Here is an 11,607-nt window from a genome sequence, read left to right as displayed (position 1 = left end):
ACGCGCTATCTCAGAGTACACAGCCCTCTCACCTGAGTTGGGGGTGCTGCCAGGCCAGGCGGCTCCCTGGGGCACGGTTAGAGCTTGGCTGCTGCTATCCCTCGGGCTGAAACCCAGCCCATGAGGCCTGCACGCCTAGAGGGACAGACTTGCTCTCCCTGTTCAGTGGGAACAAATCAGAGAGCGGCTCAGCTCCCTACAGCGCTAAGAACCATGGGGTGGTCACCAGAAATCCCAATGCGGGAGCGTAGCGCCAGGCTGGACCCTGTGACCCATTACCTGCATGGAAGCGCCTCCCTCAGCGGGTGGAGGGAGCAGTGTGGATTGGCTGGGGTCGATCAGGGTCACTCTGTGCAAGGGTCCTGCTGGCTCAGCAGCCCCCAGTCGGGCCCCCTCCCCGCTGGTCCAGAGAAGGGTGTGTAGCGCCCCTAGCAGATGACTAGGGGTTGATGGCAAAGGCTGCCTCTCCCCCACTGCAGATCTCCTAGCTACGGAGGAGAAAGTGGCTCAGAAACTCCTGGCGGGGGAAGAGGAGATGCAGACCAGCCTGCAGAAGGTGCTGGCGATGGAAGAGGCGCTGCAGAGAGCCAGTGAGGAGGACACCAGCCTGAGGGCTGACAGCAGATATCCTTCCCTGCCCGGGAGCCTAGAGCACCGGCTCGCTTGGCTGTTGCCTGTAGCTAACTGCCCAGTGCTCTGCAGGTCCAGTACACCCCTGGGTGAACCCTGAGGCTCAGACCTAGGCCCGTGCATCTCCCAGGGTGGGTGGGCGGGCGGGCAGCAGCAGGTCATGGGCTGGGACAGCGTGGTGGGGTGGGGTGGGGGGCTGGGACAGCGTCGTGGGGTGGGGTGGGGGGCTGGGACTAGCCTGGTGCGTGGAATGCCAGCTGGTTTGGAGGGCAGGGAGGGAACCAGTCAGAGCCACGGTTCCTTCACCACCTGCCATACTGCCTTGCGGAGGGAGCTGGAGGAGCTGAGGGCCGAGCTCGGGCGACTGCAGGACGACATGGAGGACGACACTGGCATGGTCAATTCTGCAATGTGAGTGCGGGGAGGGGAATGCCGGTGCCCTGCACGTGCCGCCCGGCCCAGCCTGCGCTCTGATCCACGCTGCTGGCTCCCAGCTGCTGGGACGGGGGCTAAAGGGCTGGAACACCACGCTCGGGCTCTGCGGGGTCCCTTAAAAGCCACATGGAGCCTCCCTTCAGGGGCCTGGCTCCCCCACCATGTTGCTAGAGGGGTCTGAGCCCCAACAAAGGGGATCCAGCCTGTGAGTTTGCTCTGCGCGACCTGGCTGGGGTCGTGCAGGCAGGGCCAGGTCTAACAGCGGCATCCCCCAGGTACATCGCACAGCTTTATTACAAGATCAGCCGGCTGGACTGGGACTACGAGTGTCAGCACCTCCAGATCAAAGGCAGTATCCTTTCAGGGGGGGACAGACACCCCAGATCAAAGGCAGTGTCCTCTGGGGGGGAGGGGACACCTGCCTGGCTAGCACCAGTGTGTCAGTTTCCTTTACCGCCTCCCCCAGTCCATCATGGCCCAGCCATTGCTCAGCCCATCAACATCGACAGCAGCCAGCACTCCAAGTGCTTCGTCAGTGACTACCTGTGGAGCCTGGTGGACACGGCCTGGTGACCCTGCCCAGGCCAGCCTCACTGATCGGATGGACACTGGATGGCGGGAGCGACTAAAAGCTGGCTCGTGCCTCGACCAGCACGAGTAAGGACGGACCCAGGGGCGAATCACAAAGGGATTTTTTATTAATGTAACAATCAGCGTTTGAAATTATTAAAACCAATCTCCCAGCTTGGGCTGGAGCGTGACTGGTGAGACGAGACACCAGGCAAGTCAGGCATGGTAACGTCACTCGGCTAGTCGGTAACTGCAGCTGGGGCTGCTCGTCCGTTTCCTCCAGCTGCAGCCTGGCTGCCCCAGAGCCCTGGGGAAGAACTGCCCCATGTCCCACAGGGGAATGTTTCTCTCCAGCCACCAGAAAACGTCTGGGCCTGGTACAGCCGCTGTGGCCAGGAGAGCTGAGTGGCCGAGCCCAGGAGGCAGATCCCCGGCGCGGTGCAGAGGGCAACTCCTGCGTCTTGGCCCCCCGCACAGAGGCTCCTCCCGAGGAGGGAGGGGAAGGAATCAGGGAGACGAGAGGCAGCTGGGAAGACCCCACGTTCCCATCTCCCAACTAAAGGGCAGGCGGGGAGCCAGGTCCACGGGGCTGCGTGGGGAGGGAGGGGTTGTTGCTGGGAGGGGGGCAGGACTTCCCTGCCCCCACCCCCCTTGGCACTTGGAAAAACGCTCCCCCCTGCAGAATGGGAGCAGCAGCAGCAGGGGGCTCCCTGGCCCAGCTGGTTAACACTGACCCCTGTGCTGGAGGGGGGCCATCCCAGCAGCAGTCAAGCTGGTCCACCTGCTTGCGGCACGGCTCCATGGTGATGGCCACCCCCACCCCGCTGCGCCCGGACGTCATGCACGTCACCTCCGTCCACGTGTCGCTGGTGGGGTCGTAGCACTCCACGCTGTCCAGGAAGGTGTGCCCGTCGTAGCCGCCTGCGGAGGAGAGAGTGGCTGTTACCAGCACTCGGCTGCCTGCTGCCCCGCTGGGGAGGGCTTGGGCCCTGCCCCCCCGTCAGCTACAAACAGCTTAAACTGGGTCTGTGGGCTGAGCCGAGCCCTGCCACTGCACCAGCAGGAGCCAGGAGCCGGCGTGGGCCATGCACGCTTGTGGGCGCTGGAGGCAGGACCAGCCCAGGTCTCTGCCCCGCTCCTGCCCTGCAGTGGGAGGAAGCTGGCCAGCCCCCCAGCACTCACCCAGCACGTAGATCTTGCCCTGGTGCACGGTGACGCCCAGCGCACTGCGCCGGTGCCCCATGGGGGCGGCAAAGGCCCAGCTGTCTGTCTCCACATCGTAGCGCTCCACGCTGTTGAGCTGGTCCGTGCCGTCATAGCCCCCCATGGCGTAGATGCAGTTGTTGAGAGCACAGACACCTGTGGGAACATGGAGCAGCAGGGTGGGCGGGGGGAGCGTGCACCCATCCCAGCCAACGCGGCGGGGGGCACAGGGACCGGCAATCCCCCTTAATCTGCACGGGCAGCAGCAGCTGAGTTAGGCCCGGCTCTGGGTCCCTGCGATGCCTCCCCACCCCCTGCAGGGCTGCCAGGCCCAGGGAGAGCCCTTCCCCAGCTGGCTGCAGCCCAGCCCCCCAGCGCCAAGGCCTGCCTGGGGCAGAGGCAGCGCACACCCTGCTCATCCCCACACGGCCAGCAGGAAGGCCCTGGCCCCTCGCTTACCCGCTCCGCTCCGGATGGTCTGCATGGGGGCGATCATGCGCCACTCGTCCCGCTCCGGGTAGTAGCACTCGGCCGAGCTGAGCCGGCTGGTGCCGTCAAAGCCGCCCACGGCGTAGAGGAGGCGGTTCAGCACGGCCACCCCCACGCCGATCCTCCGTGTCAGCATGGGTGCCACTAGCTGCCACTCGTCCCGTTCCGGCTCATACCTGGGGGCCAGAGGGCAACGTCGGACACCAGGGGAGGCAACCGGCCGGAGGGGGTGCACGGGGAGCGGCACGGAACCAGGGGCACCGGGCAGAGCTCCCTGCTCCCGAGCCCAAGCCAAGGGGACAGGCGAGGCAGCACAGGGTGCTGGAGTGGCACCCAGGGAGGGGGGGAACCCTGGGCAAGTCCCTTCCCCTCTCGGTGCCTCTGGTCCTCAGCCAGCCTTTGGCTAGGCTGGCTGTGAGCGTGGCGGGGCAGGAACTCTCACGAGGCACCTTGGGCCCAACCGCCCTCTAACTGCAGCAGCGTGAAATCCAGAGCCAGGACTCCTGGGTCCCACTCCTGGGCCCCAATCCTGGGCTGTGTCACTGGCTTGTGGGGGGCCCGGGACTGCTGGGGCCCATCCCAGGGCCTGCTTCCGTCTCCACAGGGCAGGCGGGGGCCGCCTCACCTCTCCACACTGTTGTGGTGGATGCAGCCATGAGAGCCGCCCACGGCGTAGATCATGCCGTCGATCACGCCCACGCCGATGCGGTTGCGGGGCACGCTCATGGGGGCGCAGGGCGACCACTGGTTGGTCATGGGGTTGTAGCAGTCGATGGCGTTGGAGTCCATGTTGCCATCGGGCGAGTTGTTCCGCCCCCCCACGGCGTAGAGGAGCCCCCCGACCACGCAGCCGGCCAGCCCGCTGCGGGGCACCTGCAGGTCCGCCAGCCGGAGCCAGGAGCCGTCGCAGGGGTTGTAGGCCTCCAGGTAGCTGAGCGACTGGCGGAAGTAGCCGCCGGCCGTGTAGATCAGCTGGCCCACCTTGGGGGCGCGCGTGGCCATGCCCTTGGTGGGCTTGTGCAGGGTGAGCTCCTGGAAGATCTGGGCCAGGTAGTCCTTGCAGCGTGCGTCCGACTGCAGGATCTCGCACTTCTGCAGCTGGGTCTGCAGGAAGTGGGGGGTGAGTGAGTGGCACCGCACGGCCTGCAGCAGGGCCTGCACGTAGAGCCGCCGCCCGGCGCAGTCGTACTTCACCCAGTTGATGCAGGCGTGGAAGACCTCGGACTCACAGCGCACGTTCAGCTCGTCCCGGCTGATCAGCGTCACCAGCTGGCAGTGCGAGAGGTTGAAGAACTCCTCCTGCTTGACCACCTGCAGGGGGGAGAGGCCGTGAGAGGGGGTGAGTGTGGGGATCTGGGGGGGCACGGGGTGAGCCTGGGGGTTGGCTGTGAGCCACAACTGCTATTGCAGGCTGCAGCCACTCGAGGGTGCTGCCGTCACGCGCACGGGAGCAGGGTCAAGACCGAGCCCAGCTCAGAGGGACCCTGCAATAACAGGGCTGGGGGGCTCATGGAGGCAGCTGGTGCCAAGGACCCAAGTCAAGGGGTCAGCTGGGGCGTCTGCTCTGCCTCCACATGGGCCCCTTGGCAGCGGTGGGGGGCAGGCCCGCCCCGACTCAGCTCCACCCCTGCACCCCCCGCCCCGGCAGGCCCAGGCCCCACTGCAGCCCCCCCCCCCTCGCTCAGCTAGGGCCGGATCCTGAGGGCGAGGGGACATTCCGAGTGCCCCCCAACCCTCTGCCAACGGAGCTCCACAGGGGAGGCGGGCGTAGGTCCAGGGATGAAGAGCCCCCGAGGGCACTGGCCTAAGCCTGGGGCCTGAGCCAGGGGAAGCGCCCCAGCAGTGAGATTCAGATAAACCCAACAGGGGGAGCAGCACCCCTGACCCACAGGACAGCACTTGTAGGACAATGGAGGGTACGTGGGCAGGGGGCCCAAGGCATGAGAACGGGTATGTCCGGCACCCCCAGGAACCGAGCGTTTGGAGCAAAGTGGCCACACAGCCGGCACCACAGGGCACCAGGGGTGCTGGCCGACGGGCTCCCAGCCTGGGCACTGGGGCTCAGTCTTGCTGAACGCTCCTGGGCTCGACTCTTCTGGAGCAGTGGCGGGAGGGTAGATTCTGGGACAGAGAGATCCCTTGCAAAGCCCGTCGGAGGCCGAAGGGCTGAGACCCGGGGCAGGATTCGCACCTGAAGCCATTTGCTCCGGCTCCGCTTGCTGGGCAGACACCGGGCAGAGCTGGGGGGTTGGGTGGGGGGGTTCCCCACCATCTCAGCGCCACGGAGTCGCTCTCCCTGGCAGAGCCGAAGGCCGGGCCAAGCCCTGCCAGGGAGCGAGAAGCTCAGACGGGAGGTGCCAGCCAAAATACAAATAGCTTGGCTGGCAGGGTGGGGGAGCGAGGGAAAGGCCGTTCAGCAAGCAGCTACGTGCAGTGGGGCGGGATGAGGGGTGGCCCCCACCCAGCTCCGCGGGGAGATGAGTCACGCCCGCTCTGGCGAACCCTCCCTGATGCTGGGTACTGGGACCAAGGCAGCCAGTACCCGGCCTGCCCGCCCTGGGCCAGCAGGGGCCGAGCTGAGCCCGGGATGGCCGAGACCCAAGCAGGGCAGGGGGAAGGCCAGGCAGCTTTGCCCTGCCCGGCGCCAAGGGAAGCGTAAAGCAGCTGGGAGGCTGCTTTACGGCGAGAGAGGCTTGGTCAGGGGCCCTGGGCTGCAGCCGAGGGGGCTGACGGAAGGTAGGGGGTTGGCAGGAGCCCAGCCCAGTTTCAAATCCAAAGGTTTTGGGGCGGCAAGAGCAGGCTGCAGGAGAACTCCCCGCACACCCTGCTGGTGTCACCTACGGGCCCAGGCCCCAGAGAGGACCTGACGCTGGGGCTACAGACCCAGGTGGGCGGGGCAGGCCGGGCGATGGGAAATGCAGAACTTGCCTGGTTGGGACCCGGCTCCGCAGAACTTGCCTGGTTGTGACCCGGCTCCGTGCTGCCTCCAAGGGGAAGAGAGGAGGAGGCCAAGTGGGAATTGTCTGCTATTCTGATAGGCCGGGCAGGGACTCGGCTTGGGACACGGGTTACCGAGGGGTTAAATCGCCGCTCCAGGCACCCAGTCTGGAGGACTGGGCTGAATCCCTGGGCCGGGCTCCGCGGAGCCAGGACGATGGCCCGGGAGGTGTCATGGGGACGGGCCGCAGAGGGGCTCAGCAGCTCTCACCAGGACTGACAGAGTCGGAGATCCAGCCCAGACGAACCCCACGGTGGCTTGGCCGGGCGGAGCCCTGGCTCGGCCGCACGGACCATGTGTCTGATCCTTCGCTGCTCTGCGCCAACCTGGGGCCTTCCCAGGCCGGGGGCTAACGAGCCCGTCGCTGCTTGGGGGCCGCGGCCGGGGTTCGCTGCCAGCCCTGGCTGAGCCGCGCTGGTCCCGACAGAGGGGCCAGGTCTGTGCCCAGGCATCTGGCTCAGCCAGACCCACCGGGCAGAGCTCACGGCGGGCAGCAGGAGGGCTGGGGCCCAGAGGCTCAGCCTCGGAGGCTGTGGGGCCGCGTGGCCAGGCCTGCAGGAAGAGCGGGTCCCCTGGGACGGCTGGAAGCCGGGGCGTAGCTCTGAGCTGTCGATCTATGACGCCCCCCATCCCACAGCCCCTCGTGGCCCCGCCCCGCTCACCTCCCCAAAGTTCATGTAGATGTACTCGCGGGCCCGCTGGTGCAGCTCGGTGCAGCCGATCTGCTCAGCGAAGTTGGCGATGCCGATGGCGTTGCTGGGGTCCAGCTGCTGCACCAGGAAGTCGCAGCAGGCCTTGACCACGCTGTCGATCTGGTACATGACGGCGCCGTTCATGACGTGCACCACGCACTTCTCGCCCACCGAGATGGAGGCCGTGTAGGCGAACTCGATGAGCCGCTCCATCACCTTGGGGTGGATGCCCTCGATGGGCACCACCTCCATGGCCTGCTCCCGCAGCCCCGTGGTGAACATGGCCTTGAAGACGGGGCTGGAGGAGGCCAGCACCACCTTGTGGGCCTGGAAGTCGGCCGGGGGGGCGTCCTGGTAGCGCACCCGCAGGGTGACGTCACACAGCTGCTGGCTCAGCCGTAGCTGGTTCATGATGCCGAAGGCCTGCTTGGTGTGTTCCTCCAGGGTGTAGCTGAACGAGCGATGCCCGTGGTGAGACGGCGTCACCTCCGCCTTGCACTCCGGCGCGTACATCACCGAGGCCGGCGGGGGCACATCGCAGGGGGCAACTGAGCTGGGGGCGGGGGGGCTACACTGTCTGGAGCCTCACTGAGCCCTGGGGCAGTACAGCAACGCCACACCTGCAGGGGAAGGGAGACACCGGGTTAGACGGGGCCACCAGCCCCCACCCCTCCGCCCGGGGACTGCAGCCAGGCCTTGCCCCACCTTCCACCCCGGCTTGGACCAAGGGGCTCTCTCCACCCCCGGCAAGCAGAAGCCTGATCCCCAATGGTTCTAGGGAGCCCCCTGCATGGCCAGCCGCAGCCCCCAGCGGGCCAGGCCAGAGGGGGCCCCCAAGCTCCCTCTTGGGAGCTGGTTTGGTGGTGGTGGGTCTGAGCATGAACGAGGAGGAATCACCGCTAACGAGGGCCCAGCTCAGTCGCAGGGCGAGGTCTGGGCCACGGGCGCCTGGCACAGCCGGGCAACAATTCAGCAGGGTTAAGAAAAGGGTCTGCAGGGCCAAAGCTCACCCCCAGCAGCCCCCCTGCCCCCAGCAAGCCCCCCATGCAGCCCTGGAGACCACCCCCTCCCCATACAGCCCCATGCAGTCCCACTGTTAGCAGCAGCATCCCCCCCACCGCCCCCGCCCCCCACAGCTCTGTGCAGCTGTAACTGACTGGAAGCAAACCGGGCTCATTCTCCACTAGCCGGGCTATAAACACAGATGCTGGACCCCAAAGCCAGCCCCGCTGATTGGCCCCCCCAGCAGGGGTGTGTGTGTTCACACTGAAGCAGTCACTGCCTAGAGGGGACCTGCCCCGAGCGCTAACACAGGGGGTTGTTTGGGGCTGGATCGGAGGTGGGGAGGCTGCAGTTAATACAGGTAACTGCAGACAGACAGACCAACCCCCCCCCCACTCACACGCCAGCCCCCCTATTGCTTGGCTTAGACTCAGATCGGGTGGGCCGTGCCTAGCCCCATGGGGCCTGGGAGGGACTGGGAGCTACCGTAATACACCTAATAACGTACAGCGCCTAACGCCATGGGACTTGGGAGCTACCGTAATACACCTAATAACATACAGCGCCTAGCACCATGGGGCCTGGGAGCTACCGTAATACACCTAATAACGTACAGCGCCTAACGCCATGGGACTTGGGAGCTACCGTAATACACCTAATAACATACAGCGCCTAATGCCATGGGGCCTGGGCCATGGCTGGGGGGGCACCTGGGAGCTACCATAATACACCTAATAAATGATGCCCACCTCCAAACAGGCTGAGCATCCCCCTCACTGACTCACAAGGATCATTTCTGCTTGCAAGGTCTCTCTCTGTCGCATCCCCCGGCACCAGATCTGTCCAGTGCCCATTGGCAGCGCGCTTGGGTTTGGAGCCCAGGCCAGAAGGCAGAATTTCCCCATCTCAGCTAACCTTTGTTAGTCTGTGCATCATGGTAGCACCTGGAGACCCCAGCTGAGACCAGGGCCCCATTGTGCCAGGCGCTGCCCAGGCCGCAAGCGAGTGACAGTCCCTGCCCCAAAGAGCTCACAGTATTGACAGACACCAGGTGAGAGGGTAAACTGAGACACAGAGAGGGGACGTGACTTCCCAAGTTCATCCAGCAGGCCAATGGCAGATCTGGGGATGGAACCCAGGTGTCCTGAGTCCCAGTCCAGTGTCCTAACCACTAGGTCACCCCGGGCTCCTGGTGTCAATTAGATTCTGATTTGTGTGTGGCTCCCCACGGGGGAGGGAAGTGAGCAATACAGAAAACCCGCGTCAGAGTTCTGATAGGAAAGTGGATCCCGTCCACCCCACTCAGCCTCTGCTGTCCTGGAGGCCCAGCATGGCTCACAAATCAGGGGAGCATCCAGCACAGGCGCTTGGCACAGCTGGGGGGCAGCAGGGAGAGACCAGGCCTCTCCTGCTTCAGCAAAGATAAATCTCCATTAGGTGGTAGCAGTGTGGGGCCCATGACACAGCAGAGCCATTCGGATGCCAGCAGTGCAGGGCCCTGTTCCCCAGTCACACACTAACTCGCACAGTACCATGACCCCCATTTTATAGATGGGGAAACTGAGGCACAGAGCGAGACAGGAGTTTGCCCAAAGTTACAAGTCAGGGGCAGAGCCAGGAATAAAACTCGAGAGTTCTGACTCCCAGCACCCCCTGCTCTAACCCACTAGGCCCCAGCTCCCTCCCTGGGCCAGGGCTGGAACCCAGGAGTCCTGAATCCCAGTCCCCTGCATATCCCACTAGGCCCCAGCTCTCCCAGGAGTCCTGAATCCCAGTCCCCCATCCTCTAACTCACTAGGCCCCAGCCCCTTGCCAGGGCCATAGTTGGAACCCAGGAGTCCTGGCTCCCATCCCCCAGAAATCCTGACTCCTTATCCCCCTCCCTGCTAGACTGTGCCCCACAACGTGCTCCCAGGACAAACCCCCCAACCCCCCCCCCGGTGCATTATGCAGCCTGCACCCACCAAGGCCTGGGAAATTCGGGGGGGGGGGGGGGAGCAGCGTGTGAGGCGTGGAGCCCCAGCCACCAAGGCAACGTGTTGCAATTTCACTGATGCAGCCAGAAATGGAAAATATTAACCAGGCCACGGCGCCACCCCCCTCCCCGCGTGGACAGCCCCCCCCCGTCCCCCCCGGACCTGCCTAGGGAGCTGGGCATGGGGGCTGTAAACAAGGTCCCTGCACCGGGGGCAGGGCTGAGCCACCGAATCGGGCCCTTCCCCGAGCTCGGCTCACACGCAGCTATTTCGGCCACCTTCCCCAACCGGATCTGGGGGGGGTTAACCCCAAATACAGGAATAATCCCCCCGCATCCAGACCCTCCCCCCTCGCTGGGAACCCGAAGGCTCTTGGGGGCCCGTGGAGCGGTAACGAGAAAGGCTGCAGTGCGGGGGGGGGGGCGGGGGGGGACGACGTAGCCTGGGGGACCCCCCCCAATCTAGGGACCTTCATTCGCCACCACCCCGTGAGAGCTACACATTCAGCCCCTCCCCCGCCGGTCCATTACACCCCAACCCCCCCCAGACAAACAGCTGGTTAAAGCTACCGAGACAAAGCGCCACCTGGTCCCCCGGGAGGGGGGGCTCGGTCGCGACCCCCCCACGTTTCTCCTTCCCCCGCTCCCAACTCAATGGACCCCCCAAAATGCACCTCAGGCCCCCGCTCCCCTTCTCAGGATTTAGGGGTCTTCTCCCCACAGTTCACGGGGGTCCCTGGGATTTCCGGGGGGAGCCCAGGCTAGTGGGGGGAGGTCTGGGCGATCCTTGTGCAGCCTGGGGGGGATTCCCCCTCTCCAGACTGGGGGGGAAGCTGATCCCCTGCCCCGGAGCCCGGCTGGGGGGATCCCCATGAGCCCGGGGGGAGCGGGGAAGAGGGGATCCCCTCTCGCCAGGCGGGGGGGTCCACTAACCCAGCCATGGCCCCGGCCACTGCCCTCCTGGTCCGCCCGTTCGTCCCGGCCGGTCCCGGCTCAGCTCCTCCATGGCGCAGGCTGGGGCTGGGGGGGGGGGGGGAGGAGTGGCGGGGGGGGGGGGAGTCACCATGACTAAGCAGAGCCCGGCCGCTGTCAGAATAAGAGTCCCCGGTTTCCCCCCGGCCGGATGGAACGCGGCGGCCCCGGCCTTCGGGTTCGAGAACGCGGCGGGGAAGCGGCGCATCCGCTCCGAGGCGCGCTGAGCTCAGGAGCTGGGGGGCCGGGGGGACGCTGAGCACGGGCGGAGAGAGGGGCTGAATTGGGGGGCTGTGGGGCGGGGGGTACTGAGGTGAAGATTAGGAGCACAGGGCGGGGGGCAGGCTGGGGAGGGGAGGTTGGGAACAGTAAAGGGCCGGGGTATGGGTCCCCCTCTCTCTGCCTTTCCCGCACGTCCCTTCCCCCCTCCGTTTTGGGGGGCGGGTGTCGCTTGTATCCCCATTAGCAGGGCCCCCCAGAGCTGTCCGGGGCAGGGCCTACGCAGCTCCGGTTGCTATGAAATAGGAAGACGACTGGGTGCGGATGTCGCTGCCCTTTGCCCTCCTGGGGAGATGCACCTGGAAGGGGGACTTTGTACCCGGACAGGGAATGTGGCCCTGCAGCCAAGCGCTCCCAAGATC

The 11,607-nt window shown here is 65.7% G+C and overlaps 2 protein-coding genes across 2 annotated transcripts; one reads left to right on the top strand and one right to left on the bottom strand.

The window, feature by feature from the left end:
• The first annotated feature begins 445 nt into the window (after window positions 1-445).
• Window positions 446-1,920, top strand: SPC24 (SPC24 component of NDC80 kinetochore complex). The gene is made up of 4 exons (XM_078849698.1): window positions 446-624; window positions 949-1,041; window positions 1,341-1,417; window positions 1,532-1,920. Exons 1-4 carry the CDS (start codon window positions 536-538, stop codon window positions 1,636-1,638), a joined length of 366 nt encoding a protein of 121 aa, XP_078705824.1. The 5' UTR covers window positions 446-535; the 3' UTR covers window positions 1,639-1,920.
• On the bottom strand, window positions 1,746-11,020 carry KEAP1 (kelch like ECH associated protein 1). Its single transcript, XM_073318236.1, has 6 exons — window positions 10,928-11,020; window positions 6,988-7,637; window positions 3,953-4,638; window positions 3,298-3,503; window positions 2,818-2,994; window positions 1,746-2,556 (listed from the first exon to the last, which is right to left on the bottom strand). Exons 2-6 carry the CDS (start codon window positions 7,528-7,530, stop codon window positions 2,192-2,194), a joined length of 1,977 nt encoding a protein of 658 aa, XP_073174337.1. The 5' UTR covers window positions 7,531-7,637; window positions 10,928-11,020; the 3' UTR covers window positions 1,746-2,191.
• Window positions 11,021-11,607: the final 587 nt, after the last annotated feature.

The sequence above is a fragment of the Lepidochelys kempii genome, chromosome 20 (genome assembly GCF_965140285.1).
Source record: "Lepidochelys kempii isolate rLepKem1 chromosome 20, rLepKem1.hap1, whole genome shotgun sequence".
NCBI lineage: Eukaryota > Metazoa > Chordata > Testudines > Cheloniidae > Lepidochelys > Lepidochelys kempii.
This window is presented reverse-complemented; position numbering and strand designations above follow the sequence as displayed.